The 21,502-nt window shown below is 33.0% G+C and overlaps 1 protein-coding gene across 5 annotated transcripts in view; it reads left to right on the forward strand.

Annotated features, from left to right (window-relative positions):
* Nucleotides 1-21,502, forward strand: part of NIPBL (NIPBL cohesin loading factor) — a 268,483-nt gene that overhangs the window by 138,816 nt on the left and 108,165 nt on the right. For all 5 annotated transcript variants that reach the window (XM_056824556.1, XM_007487443.3, XM_007487441.2 and 2 more), the window contains exons 2-8: nt 666-809; nt 3,089-3,254; nt 7,058-7,185; nt 8,886-8,985; nt 9,917-10,068; nt 18,188-18,348; nt 19,335-19,431. In XM_056824556.1, coding sequence (XP_056680534.1) covers nt 746-809; nt 3,089-3,254; nt 7,058-7,185; nt 8,886-8,985; nt 9,917-10,068; nt 18,188-18,348; nt 19,335-19,431 — 868 coding nt within the window. In that variant the 5' untranslated portion in view covers nt 666-745. The remainder of the gene's footprint in view (nt 1-665; nt 810-3,088; nt 3,255-7,057; nt 7,186-8,885; nt 8,986-9,916; nt 10,069-18,187; nt 18,349-19,334; nt 19,432-21,502) is intronic.

Below are 21,502 nucleotides of genomic sequence, written 5' to 3' on the forward strand. Positions count from 1 at the left end.
CCTTCCTTCCTTCCTTCCTTCCTTCCTCCCTCTCTCCCTCCCTCCTCCCTACCACCCTCCCTTCTTCCCTTCCTTTTTTCCTTCCTTCCTTGAAAGACATAAAAACTGACTGTTAAGTATGACTAACTACAAAAGCCATTGTAAAGATTTTAGATGTGCAATGTGTCAAGAAGGTTGAGGTTGTTGACCCCAGACTTAACCATCCTAGGAAAATATGATGAAAGAAGTAGGTCTTCAGCTAAATTCTGAAAGATACATAGGTATCCAAAGGTTATATTGTCTAGATGAACAGAAAGGGAAATTACATAAGCAAAGGTACTAGGGTAAGAAAACACAGAAGTTACTTAGATGACAATGAGTTGGTTCAAGAAGACCAGGAAAAAGAAAATCTTAGAAAAGAACAATTGGTGATGGTTTGGAAAGATATTTTGGGACTTTTTTTATGGAGGGCTTGGTAAACACAGACCTAAAGAGTTACATTATTTTGGTGCTTTAACAAACTGCTAACTCTCAATTTGGTTATGCAACAATATGTTTGAAATATGGAAACAAGTGCTATTCCTTTTCTATAAATAAAAGTTTGCCTATTAATGTTTTTACTGTTACTAATCACTATCCATTTTTTTCTCAAATTTTATAAGCCATTTTATGTTTTTGTTTTACAGTGTTTGGGAGATGGGAAGTAATGATAGCTGGCACCTAAGCTAAAGTACGTGTGTAGACACCACCATCCCAGAATTTCAGGATGAATGGGGATATGCCTCATGTTCCCATCACTACTCTTGCGGGGATTGCTAGTCTCACAGACCGTAAGTAGATTGTGTTTCATTTTAATCACAAAAATTTAGCACCATAAAGAACCTTTTATATTACCAAAACCTATCCCCTCATTTTAGAAAGAGCAACCTACAGTTCACAAGTGAAGAAAAGACAGTTTGACAAAGTTTGTGAAAAACAAAAGGATATCCCAGTCTTAGCAAGGAACTTCTTAATAAACTGCCACAATATTACTGTGACAAGTAGAGAAGAATTCTATACTGAATTAGTTCTTAACAAAATATATAATGTGCTTTAAGCTTATTAATATTTTCAAAACTCCAAAAATGAACAAGGTCAGTCAAACTGTAATGAAAGAACTAAACAAGAAGAGTAGGAATTAACTAAAGATTACAGGGTGTGAATGAAATAGTCCAAAAGAAAATTAAAAATGAGAGATGAAAAAGTTATCATGGTCCAGTTGATAAATAAAGCCCAAACCCAATAAAAACTGATGAATTATTTGCAGTTTTTTGGAAAGAGTGATAAAGCTCATCCACAAAATTACAATGAAGAAAAGATTAAAATGAGCATGAAAGAAATTAGGAAATCTTTGTTAAACAAAACGATATATTTAAAAAGTTTAAATAAAAATAGGCTAATATTTTCAAAAATGCAAATAAACTGATAATACAAAAATTGTATTACTTAAATAGCACAATCTCAGAGAAAGAAGTAAAAAAAGTTACCATATTTCCCTATCTCACCACCCCCAAAAAACCCTCCCAAGTTACCCATATGCGTTCAAGGGAAGATTTTTTTTTTTTTAAGAAAGACTAGATAATACTGGAGGGAGCTCCTGGTGAGGAACTTCTCTAACTATAAATTGGCAGTTCTTATGCAGTTTATAGTTCTAAGAGGTTGACTAGGGTTTTACCTGGTCATAGCCATGTTAAAAAAAAAAAGAAAAGAAAATATGCGTTAATCTTCATTCATAGCCCATCAGCCAATAGCATATTTCATCTTGAGTCCTTCAGAAGTGTGGTTATTCATTGTGTTGATTAGTTACTAAGTCTTTCATAATTTATTTTCTTTGTAATATTGCTATTAACTGTATAAATTATCCTTCTGATTCTATTCACTTTACTTTTATCAGTTCACCTTCATGATTTCTTACATCATAGTAGTATTCTACCACATCCATAGACCATAATAGTTTTTCAGCCACTCCTCAATTAATGGGCAGTTTACAATTCTTTGTAGCCTACTCAGAGGTAGGTAAATTTATTCCTTGATAGGATTGTTAGCTGATGTAATGAGTTGGGGGTGGAGAAGAGTGTAAGCTCTTATAGTACTCTTTGAAAAGCAACCCTTTCCATTAACTTAGTTTTTCCCTTATTTAGGATATTCTGAGTGTGCATAAAGCACACTTATGAAGGGAAAAAGAGAAAGGACTAATCATTTAAAAAATATTTATAACAGCATTAACAACTTGAATGTCCAGGAAATGAATTGTTTTTTAAAAGTTGTTGTACATATATATTGCAACATTGTAATGCAATAAGATTGATACTTATGAGTTGATGATAAATAAAAATAAAATAATGTGAAGTAGAAGAAAAAGCAAAACCAGAAAAACAGGACACTACAAGACTATATAAAATTGAAAGCAAATGGAAATGAACGTATAAAGAAGGAAAAAAAGTTGTTGGAGACTCAATAACTGAAAAGTTCTTGTGAAATTTCATCTGTTGAATTTCATTTATTTTAAATTACATGCTTACAGAGAAAGTATGACTGTTTTAATTGATGCTTTGAAGTAAAGTTATCATCAGTTCATCAAATACTCAAATTGATATCTGATCTTATTAGTGTGACTATTCCCACCAACTTTGCAGATCCCAGTCCTGTGACTCTTTGCACCTGTGACTTTTGTTCATATTCTTCCTCAGTTTAGACACAGTTCAAGCCAGTATTGTGTGCTAGAGGCCTTTTTTCATTTTCCCTAACAATTCAGGAATTCCAGTAGAGCATGTTGTCTTTCACTCTTGCCACATGACTAACCTATCTTTTCACTCACATCCTTGATAGCATATTGTACTATTGCTTCTCTTTAAATTTTTTTTTCCTTTTTAGTGTTTACAGTTTGCCCTTCTCTCTCAATCTCCCATCTACTTCTCATGCCCTTAGCCAATTCTCAATTTCTATTCTTGGGAGACTATAATGTAGTAATTTTTCTGAGGAAATTGTCAAAGTTCCCTTAAAGGAAAAAAAATCTTGTTTTATTTTTATTTTAGATGAATTTCTGATATTTTATTTTTATTCCAAATAGTCTTGAATCAGTTGCCTCTTCCATCTCCTTTACCTGCTACAACTACAAAGAGCCTTTTGTTTAATGGACGAATAGCAGAAGAGGTAAACTGCCTTTTGGCCTGTAGGGATGAAAATTTGGTTTCACAGCTTGTTCACACCCTCAACCAGGTGTCAACAGATCATATGTAAGTACTATATGCCTTTATATCTAAAAGTAAATACAATTCATATATTTTTCTTGCTGGTATAAATTATATTGACCATCTTTATTATTTTTTTTTACTTTTCTGTCTTTAAGATAGTTATTTTTTTGTTTCTTTTTATTCCATCAGTAGCAAAGTTGATGACAATACAATAAGAAAATAAATTTGAATTAACTACAATTGTTTTGATGCAAGATTTTATATTATTTCATTTTTAAATTTTTGCTTCACTCAGTCTTGACTCATTTAATTGTCCATGAATTAATTACTCTCTCTTTTCTAGGAATACTGAAGGTTCTTAGGATACTAATAAAGTTCTTGGGCTATATTACTAGCTTTGAATTAGAAGCTGTTTCCATGTTTAAAATTTAGGTGAAATATCAGAAGCAACTGTGCAAAGTAGTTGCAAGAACAACTTATACAAACAAATTCTTTCAGATCATAGATTAGAATTCTATAGCCCTTGGAGGTAATTTAATCACACACACGCATGCACGCACTCCCTCTCATTTGTGATAAGTGATTTTGTGATAAAGTCACATAGTTGTAAATCACAGAATTGAACTTAAATCTTTTGATTCTAAATGCAGTAGGTTTTTTTCTTCCACTATACCAAGCAGTCAAGTAGGACACAACTCCAGATAAGATTTTGCATAATTGACTGGAAATTTGAAAATGTCTAAAAACATGTTAATCTCAATGTTATTCATCTCACAAAGCTCTTTCACATTCTCAGAAATTGATGTAAACCACATCATCTTGAGAAAACATATTTAGATGGATGACTAAGGCTAAGTAATGTTCATACTTTTTGTATTAGAAACTATTAAATGGAGAAGCAATGAGAAGTTAATATTCACCACCTTTCACTACTTCATATTTATTCCACTGAGTACTGCAAACTGAAGTAGTCCATTTCTGTAACCATCTAAATTGGTCTTTTTGCCTTCCTCTCTTTCCTCTCCAATCCATGTTGTATCAGTCCACAAATAAATGGCAGGTTTGTCTCTCTTTGCCCACAAAATAAAAAATAGTTTTATCATAATACCCTTCAGAGCCCTTCACAATCTGACTTCAGCCCACCTGGACAGCTTTCTAATGTATCTTCCTTCATTTGCTCTGTGTTCTAACTTTGTTTTTCTGTTGTTAGCTCATCTGGACTGTGCCCTGCCCTAATACTACCTTCAAGGCCTAATTTTGGTCCTATTTCTTCCTGGAAGTCTTTTCTGGTCCCCCTTACATAAAAGTCATCACACATCCTCAAATTTTCCATATCACTCTTGGACTTTTACTTTGTGCTTTTAATGAGAGCATCGTAAATTTAAAACTGAGAAAAGGACCTTAAGAAATCAAGTCTGATCATCTCATTTTGTGGTTCAGGCATCTGAGGCCACTTACTTACTTTTCTGAAGCTCAAGCAAGTCAATAAATGTTTGTGAAAGGCTTGCTATGGGCCAGGTTCCTCACTAAACTCGCCAAAAACAAATGTGAGCAAAAAGAAAGTCAGTCTCTGCCTTCAAGAAACTTAACAGGAGAAAACAACTCAGAAAAAGAAACTGAAAAGCGGGAATACTTGCACCATGATGGGTAAAATTCAAATAATCAGAAGTGGATGCCAGAGACGAATAAAAAAATGACTGGCCAGCCCAGGAAGTTTGTACATGAGAAAGAGGCCATGGGGCATACTTTGACTTTGTAGGTTGCTGGAGTAGGATGAAGTGTATCCAAGTGTCATCAGTAGAACTCGGAAAGAAAGGGAGTTCATTCACACAGGGAGTAGGTGGGAGAGTCATCATTTAAACTCACAGCTTGTGCCTCTAAACCCAGTCCTTTTTTTACTGCATCCATACCATTTAAAATTCTAATTATTTAGGCTCTTATTTCATTCCCTACCCCCATCCCATTACATCCTTAAGGATGATGGGTTTTGTTTTTCTTTTTCACTGCTATAACAGTTCCCTGCACAAAGTAGCTGTTTAATGATTGTTTGTTGGCTTGAATTTTCTAAAGTTTTTCTGCCCTCACTATCTCTTTTGATGATTTCAGCTGATGTCAGAACATTCTTGAAAAACAGATTTTCTCATTGTGATGCAATTCAATTCGCTGTATCTTGGAGCTCTTAATGTATCTAAAAGCATGGTCTTCCCAATTCTGTCTATATCAAGGCAATATCAAGTGAATGGAACATTGAAATTAAAAACAAGAAAAAGAAATGGCCTAATAGGATTATATATCTATTTAGTTCTTACTTTAAGATTTATTCACAGTGCTTAATCATATGATATCTGAATTTCCTCTTTTGACTTTGGGGTACGCATCCAGGTTAGGGAAATTGGACTATTTCTATGCCCTGTGCAAGTTTAGTCACTCCACTATTTTGTTGGAAATTATTTTCAAATCACCAGAGGCAGTGATATGATAACTTGCGGGTAATTAGAATCTTCTCCCCAGAACTCTTTCCCAGCTTCCCATTTTTGTTCTCACATTACGTGCTTACACTTTCAAGATAAAGGTATGGATGTAGCTCCTCCCTCTCGCTCTTCTTCTCAGAATGTAGCTATGAAGGTTGCAGGGAGAGATTGGCAGGAAAGTTTACTCAGGTGGTAATACTTAAGCTTTGTACTTCTATTTTTTATTTCTTCTACTTCAAGTGATTATTAATAAATCTTATAAAATGTAATACTTGGAGTTATTGATACTAATTTAAATCTCACACTTGCCACATATGATACATTATAGTTGCAAAACATTTCAATAGCCTTAGAATAACTCTTGAAGATTGCTAATTTTTTTATTATTTCAATCCCTATTTCCTAGATGGAAGAAACTGTAACTTTAGTGACTACTACACTGTTAGCAAGGCTACCAAGTGGTACCAAAGCTACAGCCAGGGCAATAATTCTAACTTTTCAAACTCTATATTTAATGCTTTTTTTCCATTCTAACATGGAAGCATCTATGTGGTGAATAGAATTTTGGTATTCCAATGTGGAAGGCCTGAGTTCAAATTCTACCTCAGTTACGTATTAGCTGTTTGACCCTGGACAAATTATTTAACCTCTTTCAGCCTCAGTTCCCTTATCTGTAAAACATACCTCATAGGTTGATCAAATGAGTTTATATATATTTTAGGCACTTGGCTAATACATATATGAGTTATTAAATGTTAATTACCATCATTACCATTGAAACCTAAGGAGTAAAAAGTTCAATCCAGAGCCAAATAAATTTTGAATTTTGAATTGTTTTCACTTCTATATATTTTTTTAAACTGTTACTTTCTGTCTTAGAATTGATACTAAGGTTTAGTTCCAAGGCAGAGGAGCAGTAAGAACTAGGCCATTGGGGCTAAGTGACTTGTCCAGGGTTACCCAGCTAGGAAGTATCTGAGGTCAGATGACCCTCCCATGTCCAGGTCTGACTCTATTCACCGAGCCACCTAGCTATCCCTTCTATATCTTTCATTTGGAGCTGACCTCATTTATCTTCTACTTTATTTTTTAAATTAAGTTTTCCAGACAATTATTACTCCAAAAAGTAATACAATGCCTAGTATACATTTCATCCTTAGGAAATTCTTTTCCCATCATTGACTATATTATCTTTTCTTCACTTTGGGATTTCTTTCCTGGAGTCCATACTTTCAAAAATGGCTATATACTTAGTTTCTGTTACTATGAGTATTTTTGGTTTTTGCATTTTATCCTTTTCCAAGTTTTACTGACCAATGTAGAATAACTTATTTTATATGCTTATTTATCTTCTGTTTATTTCTTAAATGCTAGAGAGTTGAAAGATAATCTTGGTAGTGATGATCCAGAAGGAGACATACCGGTCTTACTGCAGTCTGTCCTGGCAAGGAATCCTAATGTTTTCAGGGAGAAAAGCATGCAGAACAGATACGTACAAAGTGGTGAGAATATTTTCCTATTACTTGCATTGTTAAACATATTTTCTTCATAGTTTAAATACCAGAATGTATATCACATGTAATAAATTTCTTTTTCTTAATAAGATGGTATATAGTTTGATATATATATATATATATACATAGTATATATTACTGTAGTAATACCTTAAACTGGACCATGTACATAGTAGAAGCTGCATAAATGTTGATTATTAATAACATCCTTTCAAGTTTATGTGGTACTAGGTAGGATTCCCTAGATGGTCAGGTAAAACTCATAGAAAATCATTGGATTTTTGAAGTCTTTTGAGAATGATGTAACTTGAGGCAATTATAGACTTTAGGATTTTATTCACTCTCTTAATCCAGAGGTCCTATGCTAGATATTCCATTTTGCTATTTCAGTGTTTAAATTGGAAAATACTTTATGCTCTTTCCTGCATCCATACTGTATCTACTCCATACAAAATTATGAGTGCCCTATAAAATCCAGAATCACTTATGTTTGGGGAAGAATATAAATTTGGGAAAAGTATGTAGTTATCATTAGACCGTGGAATGACTTCAGAGGGTAATGCAATTCAAATTTAGGCTCATTACAGTGCATTTGTTATATATCTTTCCACCTCTGCTTGAATACACATAGACAGGGAGTAAATATTCAGAGTTAAAAGCAGGAAATTAAATTTAGGGAGAAATGAAGGGGAGGGAGAGGAACTGAAAGTATAACTCAGAAACTCTAAAGTTTTTAATAAAGAAGTTTCATTTTGGACTCTAACATTAACAGAAATTGAACTTCACATCATTCCATATGAATAACTGTCATTCTTTTCCATATCAAGACTTGATGAGTGGATTACCTATATTGTCTCATTTGGTCCCCACACGAGTCCTTTAATATACATCTTACAAGCATTGTTAACCTCATCTTACAAGGCCAGCAGGTTAAGCCTCTTTTCTAAAGTCGCACAGCTGGTGTATGATGTGAGGTTAAAAGCCCATTCCTGACTCCAAATCAAGCACTCTTCATTTTCTCTACTGTCCTCTGTAACAAAAATATCATATGCAAAACAGTCAAAAGGGCTTACAATATATTTTCTAAGGAACAGAAAAGGGAAGGATTTAATAACTGTCTACATATATCTCTTACCATGCAAAAGAGGGAGTATAATTATTTTGTATTGTTCTACAGAGCAAAACAAGGATAGATGGTTAAGTGAAAGTTGTAGGCAGAGAGCATCATTTCTGAGAATTGTCCAGTATTACAGTGTATTGTCTTCTAAGGTAGGAGCTCCTCTTCACTAAAAATATTCAAGCAAAGACTATACAACTGTTTGTCAGAGATGATATAGAAGAAATTGCTGCATTGGCTAAAAGATTGGACCAAGTGTTGACTAGAGGTCCTTCCTCAATCTAATGATTATGTGGAATATATTATTCAAGCTTTCTATAAGATCTCCAGTTTTGCTTCTTCAATTAGTTATATAATGAAAAGATTTTATATAAACTTTTATGTGACATTTATAATCATTTTTATAACTGCTTTCTTATGCCAGTTAAAATGAAAAGATTAGCAAAAAGCAAGACTGTTTTTTTGAGAATTAGAACTTTTGACTATTTGTAAAAATACATTCAGTTTGTTTAAAAGATGATGTTAACTGTTACTGGAAATTAATATGATAATATTTCTGTATGTTGTATAGGAATGATGATGTCCCAGTATAAACTTTCTCAAAATTCCATGCACAGTAGTCCTGCATCTTCCAATTATCAACAAACCACTATCTCACATAGCCCTTCCAGGTAATATGTATAATTATTAAGCATGGCTATTGTTTTGGACATCTAACACCATGTTTTCTGTTTTTAAAAAAATATATATATATATATATATATGTGTGTGCATATTTGGGGATCAAAAAGTTATTTTAGCTCTGTTGTAGTTTTAGAGTTTATTATTTTTATGTTAAACAGGAGGTTAGCTATCATTTGATGAATTATTTTTAAACTATAGCAACTCATTAAGACCGCCTACTACAGTATAGAGCAGAAGTGTCAAACTCTTAACCTGCAGGTAGCAAACAGAACACCCCCTCCCCACCAGTGTAACTGTAACCAGATTAAAATCTAATTGGGAAATGTTTAACAGAACAAATAAAAATACAATAAACTATTATGTTAATTTGTGGTTTTCTAAGTCAATATGCAGGCAGAAGTTCTATTTGAGTGAAGAGGAGTTGGTTGCTCTCAATGTTGGTCAGTAGAGTACTCTCACCCATGAAAGCACAGATACTTGAAGTCTTAAAACTTGTGACTTTTTCATTAAAGAATTATATACAGAAGAATGTGAAGCATCCTTATTATTACTTTGACTATAAGTTGAACTGCCATCATTCTAATAGTTAAATTGAGGAAAGGAAAAGAAAGTTTTGATATTTTTAACTAAACTATAAGAAAATATTTAAGCTATAAGTTTATTTTAGCAAGAATTGCTTTATTAAACTGAATGATCACAACTTTAATAATTGATCTCATCACTTATGATTCTTAATTAAAATAAGGGATTCTGTGAATCTATTGAATGTTGCCTAAATATTTTGTAAGAGTCTTAAGTTTCCATAATTCTGTATGGTACAACTGTACTTTGGAGAATTTTGTGAAGATAAAATTTCAAGGAATGAAATAATTAATTGCATCTCCTCATATAATTCTTCATTTGATTTTGGGGTTTTAGCCGATTTGTGCCCCCACAGACAAGCTCTGGGAACAGATATATGGCACAACCAAACAGCCCAGTGCCTAGTCCATATGCCCCACAGAGCCCTGCAGGATACATGCCATACTCACATCCTCCAAGTTACACACCACATCCACAGATGCAGCAAGGTAAGACTGTTGGACATTTCTTTACTGAGGATGTTACGGAGCCTGATGGCGAAATTTCAAATTAGCTACTAGTTTTGGTATTCGTATCTTAAAGATTTTAGTAAAATGCTAACAAAGATAACTGACTGTTCTTATGCAAATCAATTTTTAATTTAAAAGACCTTATAAAAAGCATTTACAGGATTGGAACAAAAAATTAACAAACTTGTATTGCACAGTTAAATTTCCCATAATGCACATTTACTCCAAAGAACTATTTTTAAAACAAAATGTTTGAGAAAAGGTATGATTTTTACTTTTAAAATAAAGATTTTACATTTATTAGCTGAGTGTTAGTGTGGTATAATATAAAGAGCATAGGTCAAGAGTCTGAAAACAAATTCTACTCCTGACTCCATTAGTAACTTTGACCATCAACAAAACATTTAATTTTTCTCTGCCTCTACTTTCTTCTCTATGAAATCAGAATGTTGGTCTATATGATCTTTAAGGTTTCTTCTAAGTCTAAAATATTGTGATTTTATGCTGGGATGGGGGAATAGATGACTCTTAACTCTTTGAAAATTAAAAATGTTGATTATGTCAAAGAATATTCACTTTAAATCTACATCTATTTACATATCCTAATAGCTTTGGGATTCAGACAATTACTAGTTTAACTGAAGTTGAGAATACATATACAGACTATTTCATGCTAGTTCCTTTCATAATTTATTCTATGTAGACTAGTAGTCAAAATGGGGGAGGGAGATCTAATTGTTTAAGTTAAGTAAAGCTATTCATTAACAAGATATCAATTATTTGCAACATGATTCAGACTTATGTTGAGTTGAATGTAGATTTTTGTGGAAATTTTTAAATATTCCTGTCATGATTTTACTAAATAATACGGTAAAATTGTAATTGGAGCTTTGTAATTTATTAGTTTAATGCCAGCACTACTGGAATTGAAAGCCTGTTAACATAATTGGATACCATAGCCAAGACAAGGCATTTGTGCAACTTAACCAAGGTTTGAAAACTGTATCAGCCTTTCATTTGAAATATGTATGCCTGATTTGTTACTGTTCTCAGGAGAATTTTCAGCCTTCATTGAAATATATGTGATATGCCTTAGCATAAAATACCTATGTGTAATTTTCTAGGATTAAAAGTATTTGATTTTATGAAAACTATTATTAAAAATACTTCATTATTGTTCCCCAGGTCTATGGTTTCCACACTTAATTGTGCATTTCAGTCAGCAAAAAAAAAATTTTGAGCATGTACCTTCCATATATGTATATTTATTTTTAATGAATCATATGTTTATACCACAATATGTATAATTATGTACATTATAAAACTTAAAATTAAATTTAAAAGAATAAAATGAAGATGAAATAATTTTTGATCCAAAAGTCTGTAGGGGGCCACTAAAATTTATTGAATTAGGGATTAAATAGTCAAACCTGTGCTCTGGGAGTATCAATTTGACACTGATATAGAGGATGGATTGGAATGGGGACAGGTGAGGCTGGAAGACAAATTAGGAAGCTATCTTGATAGTCCTGGTGAGAGCTGATGAGGCCCTATTATACTGATTAGGGAGAATGGGATAGATGCAAGATATGACTGACTGGAGGGTAGAATCAGTAAGATTGGCAATTGATTGACTGCATAGAATGAATAAAATTGAGAAATTGACTATGGATGGAAATAGAAAAGATTAGCAGAGGAGTAGATTTGGGGGAAAAGATAACACAATCACATCATAATACATTTACCATCCCACCTATTTCTTTTCGTCTTTTGTAGCCTAAGGAGGGTGTCTCCTGCAGCAGATCTCTTATTCACTGGCCACTTCCTAAGACTAAAGCACCTGCCTAAGGGGTCTTGTGATTCACATAATGATCTTGCCATGGGATTATATTCTCAGAGTATAGCTACACTTTTGCCTGGATTGCTTCTAGCTAAAGTTTCTGAATACAGTTAAATCACAATTGACTAGAAGGACCTATATCCAAAATAGAAGAAGAGGACTTGGGAGCTTAATAAAGGGAATTTGGAAGAAAAAGAATAGAATAATATTGAATGGCATTGTGTAAAAAAGAGCATAGAGTTCAAATTCATAATTGAACAGTGCAGAAGTAATGGGGTTCTTCCGATATTCCCAACCTTAAATGGTTTTTCCTTGAGGTCTTGCCGTGAAATACTGGAGCTTCTGGGTCCTGACTTGACAGAATACTGTCTTAGACACTTATCATACCCTCCCCATGGCTTTGTTGTCTACAAGGCCTTCCCTTCTTTATTGAAATATCTTTTAACTATTGCTTGGACTCTGCAGCATTCTTTTCTCCAAGAAGTGGAAATACAAAGATAAAATGGAACACAGTCCTTGTCCTAATCGATCTTTCAATATAGATAAGACAAAACATGCCCAATAAACCTCTCTAAATTAGAATAAATGCAAAAAAGAGCCCCATGTCTAAAGCTAGTGAAAGTATAGAAGACTTCATAGTAGATATGACATGAAACAGACCTTCATGGAAGGAAAGACTTCCACATTTCCAGGATTATTTCATTTATATACCTCTTTGTAAAATGTAAATATCTTGAGAATAAACATTTTCTATTTTAACATCAATTATTTTAATAAGATAATCAAATCTATACCCTGAAAAGATATATAATATTTGTTGAGAAATTATAGTGGAAATAAATAAAGTAAATTGGGAGCAAGCCAGAGTAATATGAGAGTCTTCAGAGAATCAGGCTGCCACATAAGTGTGCTTGGGTGCCTGCTGAATCCAGGTATGGGCAGAGCATTAGAAAAGGAGACTAGTAGAAGTTTCTACTTCTACTCCCTCAAAGGGAGAATGGGATTTTAAGTTGACAAATATTGCTTGCTTTGCACTTTCCCCCAGGGTCTTGCCTGTTTTATACATTAAGATAGCAGATATAGTTTAGTAATCAGTATTCCTCAGTTTTTCCCAGTTCTGCCTAATATCCCTAGCCCAAACTCTCCAATCCTATCTCTGTCCATTTCTGTGGTATGGTGGTATTGGAATTAAGTGACTTGGTTATGGTTCCTAACTCCCTTCTACTTGGGCAAGCCACTTTTTTAGGCTTTGTGGTTTCCTCATCTATAATATGAAGAAGTTGGGTATAGGATGATCTCTTAAAATCAATTTGATCTCTAAATCATATAATTTCAGGATCCTCTACGAACTCATTTCTTCACATAACAATTCTTCCTGCTTCTTTTATTATAAAAACAAATCATTTTTTCCCTCCCTACAGATTCATGTCAACAGTTCCCCTAAAATTTCTAGTCATAGATTTTTCTAGAACACTGAAAGGATAAGTTTGCCCATGATCACTGCCACTGTGTATCAGAGGTAGAGCTAGAATTCAGGACTTCCTCATTTCAAGACCAACTCATATCCATCTCTCCACAATTTTGGTAGTGATTTTAAAATTCTTACATACAAGAATGCTTTGTTGAGATTTTACTGTATATAAAGAATTGGTCAGTTATGTGGTACCAGTTTAGTGTTATAGAAAGTCAAAATAGAAAGATGTCATTGTGAAGTAGGTGAGAAAAATGCCAATGAAGGAGGTAGTACTTGAGCTGAGCCTTAAATGAACAAAGCAGGAGGAAGTGCAAAGGATAAAAGATGGAAACAGAAATCATATGCTATATATTTTTTAAATGACGCCAAATTTACTGAAGTAGAAGATTCACATAAAGGCTAGAAATAAGGTTCATTGAATCCTGATAAAAAAGTTAAAAACTGGAGTTTGGCGCTGTTTTGATTGCGCATCCCTTTCTGTAATAAATGTTTTGAGTGTGCACTGGCAATATATGTATGTGTGTATTTATAAATTATATATGTACCTACTGTACTAGTATATTATGTAAAATATGAAACCTGCTCAAAACCAAAAATTTTAAAGGATAAGTTAAAGGTAAAATAAATGTTTTTAAAGCATCTTTTGTTCATGATAGGAAAAAAAATCTTTTTTGCTCTCACTAAAATTTTATCAGTGATAATGTTTTTAGTGAAAGTAATGTTATTTGAATATGCTTCATTTTTTCTTAATCCTTCTGTATGTCCCAGGCATATGGTGAAAGTGTAAATAACTGTTTGTTAGTAATTAATTTTTCAGATAATTTCTTCATTGTAACTGGCCAAGCAGCTAAATTTGTTTTTTAAATATATTTTTTTTAATTCACAGATATAATAATAAAATAAAGGTCAAAACAGTAAACGTAACTTTTCTGCAAGAGTCATGTTTGTGTGTAGCTATTCATCATACACAATGCAAAAAAAAAACAAAGACACCAAACAAAAGTAAATTGTCATTGACTTCAACAGAAATTTTTTAATACAAATCTTTTTCTTTGTGTGGTTCTGTTTAATAGATGGTACCATGCTTTAATTTCCTATTCATGTTTGAATATCTTAGTTGTGCTTCCCTGTGTGTGTAAGGACACTGGACAGTAGAGTTCATGGAAGGGGAGTAGTATATAATGAGGCTGAAAAGGTTAGCTGGGAACAGAACTTGAAGGGTATTAATTACCAAATTGAGGAATTTATATGTGATTTGAGAGTCAGTATAGAGCCACTGGAATTTTTATTAAAGTGGGGAGTTGTGACATGGTCAAAACTGGGCTGTAGGAAAAATCATCTTGACACATTATGTGAAGGGTGCCCTGGAATAAGAGATGGGACAAAAAGACCTAGTTAGGAGGCCAATGCAGTAATCTAGGTAGAGATGATTAGCAACTGACCTTGATAGTATAGAGCAGGGGACAGATGTAAGATGTGTTGTGGAGATAGAATCAATAAAATTTGGCAACTACATTTTCTTTCTATGGAATGAAGTGAGGAATCAAGGAAGACCCAGTGTTTGCAGACTTTGATAACTGGCAGGTTAGAGGTACCCTAGATTGTAATAGGTAAAGTTTGGGAAAGGGGTGAATTTTGGGGGAAGATAATATATTGAGATCTATGATGCCATGCCTGTTTATCCTTATAACTTACTCTGTCCCGCCTTAGACCACACAGGGACACAGAGATCTTACCTGTGTCTTGGAACTCAGAGAGCACCTTCAGCCACTAAAGAGCAAAGGGTGGGTATGTTGGTGGGCAGGAATTTTCCCATTGTATATGCACAGCTATGGTGCCTTAGTTTTAATTAGATTTTTTTGGTTTGTTTTGTTTTTTAAACTCTTACCTTCTGTCTTAGTACAATTCTAAGACAGAAGAACAGCAGGGGTTAGGAAATTGGGGTTAAGTGGCTTGCCCAGGTTCACACAGCTAGGCAGTGTTTGAACCCAGATCCTGCTAACTCCAGTTCTGGTGCTCTAATACTTTGTTACCTAGCTGCCCCTTCAATTAGGTTTTAACTCTCCTGAAGGGCTTTTCGGAACTTACACAGAGAAAGAAAAAGATGGAGTAGTGGAGTATTGTGGAATAAATAATAAGTAAAGATTTGTTTGGACATGTTGTAGAGAAGCCTGGCTGTCACAGAATGTGACCCTCCCTCTGATTGATGCTAATCACAAATTCTTTGTGGTCCTGCCACAAATGGTGGTCATATTGGTCTTCCACTTTGGAGACCAGTTAGGAGCTCTTAGTTTTTGAGCAAGGGCGTGCTAAAATGGAAGTAAATATAAAGTGTAATGTGCTTATTTTCATTTTTCTATCTCTGGCATATAATAGGCACTTACTAAATGTTTCCCCAAATGAATTGATATCATGAGGAAGAAAAAAGTGAAATTTATATGCCAGATGGATTGAAAGCCAGAGATCAGAGTAAGAGAGATCAGTTACAGTAATAGTTGGGAGGTCTTTAGGGCCTAATCTTGGATAGTCCTCAAGGACCTCAGATTCTACAGAGATGTAACATATACATAGATAAGCATAATATAAAGTGGCATATTCTGGCCAAATGAAAGATCCAGAAGCTGTAATCTCAGAAAATTTGAGATGTGTGAAAATTATTTAAACCTGGGTTTCTTAACCTTTTTTTGTTGTCGTTTTCCATCACCGATCTGTTAAATCCTATGAACCCCTTCTTGGAATAATGTTTTAAAATGCACAAAACAGATAATATTACAGAAGAAGTCAATTACAATGAAATACACTTAACAAAATATTTTTTAAAAAACAGATTCCCAGGCCCCAGTCTAACCACTCCTATGCTTTAAGCAGAGAAAACCAGGAAAGACTTCATGGCTGAACTGTAGATGTGAAGAGAATGCATTTTAAGCACACAGCAAATATATATTGTGAGATGACTTTGCATGTTTAGTTTGGAGAATAGCTAGTAGTCAATACTACTATTGCAAATGAATAGACATTTATTAAACTTCTATTATGTACAATGCTCTGTTCCAGTCACTAGGAGTACAAAGACAGAAGTCCCTGCCTCTCAAGGATTGTCAAATTCTCAATGATAGAGTGAGATTCCACCTCCATGACTTTTCACAGGCATGAGTACTCTCTCACTTCTGCCTCTAGTGCCCTTTAAAGCTCTATTCATGTCACCTCCTTTGAGAAGCCATTTCTAAATCCTCTAGTTACTACTTTCCACAAAGTTTGCTTTCTATATGAATTCTCTTTAACTTTGTGTAAGTTTTCTAACTGCTTATTAGTTTTAGCTTTCTTGTTCATTAGATATGACAATGGCTACCTCATTTGACCTTTCTGGGCATGTTTTCTTTTCTTAGATAAGATAACCCCTCAAGGCCTATATAGTTGTAAAATCTCTTAATTCTGTATTTCTCTACCAAAACTCCACCTCCCTTAATTTAGAATGATTTTGTGGAAAAGTGTAAGTACTATTTAGAGAAAAAAATTAAGAAAGCTATATTAATAGGAAGTATACAGTCATTTCAAGTGGACTGTGTTGTGTGTGCTCTAAGATAAAGTGTTGTTAGGGTTCTGTGGTGTGTTCTTTTGTTGGGAAAAGTTTTTGCCTATTTTTACCAAAAAACATTAATTGAATTTTGGTCTAGAACTGCCTGTTTATTAGTCTTTCCATTAACACTGGCTATGAGAATATATTATATAAATGAAAGAAGACATTGTTTCCCTTTAGTGAGTAGGTGACGTTGACAGTGAATTTTATACAGTTAGCAGCATAGTAAAATGGAATAAACTTAAAATGTAAAGATTTGGAATGCTTCCATTTCTAATAGGGATCCTTTAACTGTTAAGGAGACAGAATCTCCAAGACTTGCCAACTGATTGGATATAGGAAGTGCATTGACAGTGAAGTGTAAAGGAACAATTAATCAAGGAGTGTTTAAGTGTCTGTTGTATGCCAGGTACTATGGTAAATGCTGGGAAACAAAGAAATTAAACAGTTTATTATTTCAAGGAGCTTACATTCTAACAAAGGGAGACAATGTAAATATAAAGAATACAAAATAACTACAAACTTGTGACCTGAGTGACTGACTGGAAGAACAGTGGTATCTTCTACAGAAAGGGGGAAGTGAGAAGGGGAAGGTTTATATAACTAAACACATTTTATTCATAGTATTATTATCAAAGTGAATTCATTTTTTTTCCCACAGAAATGACTCATGACAGGTCATGGGATAAAATCAAATGAGTAATTCAGTTGATTACTATATTATTTCTGTAGTTGATGATTTTCTTTCTAATTTTCAGGTAGTTAAAATGAGTTTCTCTTCTTAGGAAACACAGTCCCATATCCACAACAAAGTTCCAACCCTAGCAAATATGTTTAAAGATTCAGCTTCTAATTGAGAAATTGAGTAAGCAGATTTAGCAACGCAAAGAAAATTTTGATTATTTACATAGTTGATGTATATGTTAATTACTACGTTGTCTGAAATAAAATGTTAATTTTCATATTCCAGCTATAGATTTTAAGTACAAATTTATTCACAAATATTTTCTCAGCTATTTTCTTGAAAATTACAATTGCTTTTTGCACACCTTCCCTTAAACCAAAAAGTTAAAATAATTGGCTGTTGTACCAATAATATCTGACTATTATTTATAATTGATTAAACTTTATTTTCCATATTCTCCAAGTAGTTATAAAATTGTTCTTCCTGAAAAGCTATTAATTTTATTATTTTCTCTAATTTCAGCATCAGTATCAAGTCCCATTGTCCCAAGTGGGCTGAGAAACATGCATGATAATAAAGTTTCTGGTCAGTTGTCTGGCAATTCAGCTAATCATCATGCTGATAATCCTAGACATGGCTCAAGTGACGACTACCTACACATGGTGCACAGGCTAAGTAGTGATGTATGTAAAAAAAAGTCACTATTTTTAAGGTAAAGGGGTAGTTTTACTATTTTGTTACATTACATCATAATCTGGGTTCTAGTCATGGTTCTGCCACTTAGAAGTTATGTGACCTTGGGCAAATTACTTAATCTCTCTGGGCCACAATTTATTGAATGGAGTTAACAATATATACCCTGCCTACTTCACAGAATTGTTTAAAGAACAAAATAAAAGGCTCTATGAAATTAAAAGTACTATAATTTAATATTAGCTCTCTTTATGTTCAGTAACATCTATAAATGAAGAAGCTGCACTAGAAGTTTAGTGTAGTTCTGTAATGCTATGATTCTAAGGTTATCTTTTCTTTTTATTGCTTTTATATTAGGCATGTTGAAATTTTGGTGTATTAGGTGGAACTTTTACATATAAATTTGTAACACAAAATTGTCTAGTGCTTTCTCTTCTCATTTGTTGGAGTGTGGTAAGTTTGGCACCAAGGCAGGTCAGAAAGAGCCAGTCTTGTGGTGCTATACTTTTTAACTTTTTTCTGATACATCTTTCATTTTATAACCTATAGATTATGACCTATATATAATCTATCTGAAATGGCATCTATGTTGGGCAGATTTATGGAAATTTTAAAATGACTTTGAACTTATTAAACTTACAGTTCATTTTTTCAATGTCATATTGATCACACAGACTTTTGTGAAGCCCTTAATTGAAAAAGGCAAGCAAAAATAAAAGGAAGTGTATTATATAGTGGCACCAGTTTGTTATTTTTCCTTGATGTGCTTAGCCTATGCATTATTTTTTTTTAACATAAAATACTAGTTTCTGTGCTATTGAACCAGGAAGAAAACAGAAAGTTTTTTTTTTTAATTCTAATTTTTAATATGGATCCTTTGTATATGAGTAAATTATCGCTCTTTTCGTGTTGTTTTTTTCTTTAACACTCTTAAGAAGTCTCTCTTTAACATGAACATTTCAAATTATTTTCTTAGGACGGGGATTCTTCAACAATGAGGAATGCGGCATCTTTTCCTTTGAGATCTCCACAGCCAGTGTGCTCCCCAGCTGGAAGTGATGGAACTCCTAAAGGTATGTTGTAACTTCAATTGATTTCAAGTTGATACCTTAAAAATATTACATAAGTTTGTACTTTCATAAGAAAATTAAATTTTCCTTCCAAAAAAAGTTTCCTTCATCTTACACTAGTAATACAGTATTATCTTGTAGCTGGTATCTTCTAGGTATTTGGGAAGAGTGATTTTAAATGTGGGTTTTCTTCTCACTTTCTAAAATGATTTGTTTGTGACTGACAAAATGACAGTCTCTCCAGTCTCCAGGTTCTTGCCTTTAAGATCAAAATGGTATTCCAGAAAGAGTTTTCATTGTTAAAGTTTATAGAAGGAGGGTGCTTAACTTTTTGATTGATTTACAACCAAAATACAGATATCTACTTTGTATACATTGTCTTCTTGTATCATACAAATTAATGAATGAGGTATGGCCATATGGGAGGGAGGATGTTTCTTCACTTGCAGAAAAGGATCAAGTCTCCACTAGCAATCAGCATGAAAAATTATATTCCCCAGAAGAAGTATAACTATTAAACTAATAGTACAATGTAAATGCATGAATATTTTTTATCAATTAGATAATACATTAATGGTGATAGATTAAGTAATAAGTCACAGTCAATTAGCCTAAAATTATTTAAATTTCCAAGGAACATGTTTGAATTTTATAAATTCGTCTAATGGGGTTCTTATATAAATTGCAAGAATTTAATAATCAAATATTATTTCTTTCTAGAATTAGCATTTCCTATAAACATAGTAAAAAAAAACCTAGTGACTGATATTTCAGTGTAACAACAATAGTAAGTTGGTGTACATAGAACTTCAAGTCCAAAAAAATCATTTTGAAGCAATGCAAATGTGCCCAAAATGTTGTTTATAAATCAGATTTTATTTTAAATGCAGCAGAGGGCTATGTATAATGAATATTTTCATAAAGCAAAAAAAAAAATTTTTAATGTCTTCATATCTGTTTTGTATGTTTGGATTTCTATCAGTTGGCTTTCTTCTGTTTCCCATGTTCATGAATAGAAAATACCTGATTTCCAATTGTAATTTAAACTCTGATTCTTAGTCCTTTGAATATGCAAGAGTAGAAAGTATGCTGGAGCTGGGATGAGAGGATGATACATGTTCAGATGAAGGCTCTGTCACTTTTAGCATCTGCCACCTTTAATCAAGTCACTTAAGTTCTTGGCATCCCATTTTCCTCATTTCTAAAATAATAAGATTGTTCTGGATGGTCTGTAGTAAAATCACTGTAACTTCTAAATCTGTGATCCCATACCGCTTTTAGATTATTCCCTTTATATCTGAATCTTTCAAGACTAGAGCACAATATTTAGAAAATATTTAACATGATAGAAAGTACAATACATATGAACAAAAATAAAAAACAGGTAGAATTACATCAGAAAAATGAAGAAAAGCAATGTATCCCAAGAAAAGTAATTATGAGAAGAAAAAGAAACTAATAATTACTGGTGTTCGTTATAATAAAACCCTGCTTTAATGTTTTTGGATATATATATATATATACTCACACATATATGTAATATGAACCTGATTGACTTGAAGTTAATTAAATAAGTTAATGTATACAACATGCTTTGCAAACATAGGCTCTAATGATAATATTGCTTCTAATAATAGTAATTTTTCTTAACATTACATTGCCTACCTAGGTTTCATAAAACCAATTAATGATAATTTATTTCTTTAGACTGTCCCTTTTCATTTGTGTAATAAAAAGAAAACTAATTCATCTTGAACATATTTCATTTCTTTTTAACAATATAAATTAAAGAACAATAAAGGTTTCCTCAACCTTTTTTTTGTATTTAATGTTTATAGAGGCAAATTGCTATTCATTCAGAAAACATTTCTCTGAATTTGTTTCAAAACATCTTTCGACATATTTTAGTGACCTGTTGAATAAAATATATTCAGATAAATGTAGATCTATGTCACTCAAATTGAAAGTCTTCAGAATAATCAGCAGCATTTCTTCTCTTTCCTTATATTTGCATATGCCTTGCATATTTCAGTCACAAAATTTGAGAGCTTGAAGGCACATCAGCGCCCTCTAG

Source organism: Monodelphis domestica, chromosome 3, assembly GCF_027887165.1.
Source record: "Monodelphis domestica isolate mMonDom1 chromosome 3, mMonDom1.pri, whole genome shotgun sequence".
In the NCBI taxonomy this organism is placed as follows: domain Eukaryota; kingdom Metazoa; phylum Chordata; class Mammalia; order Didelphimorphia; family Didelphidae; genus Monodelphis; species Monodelphis domestica.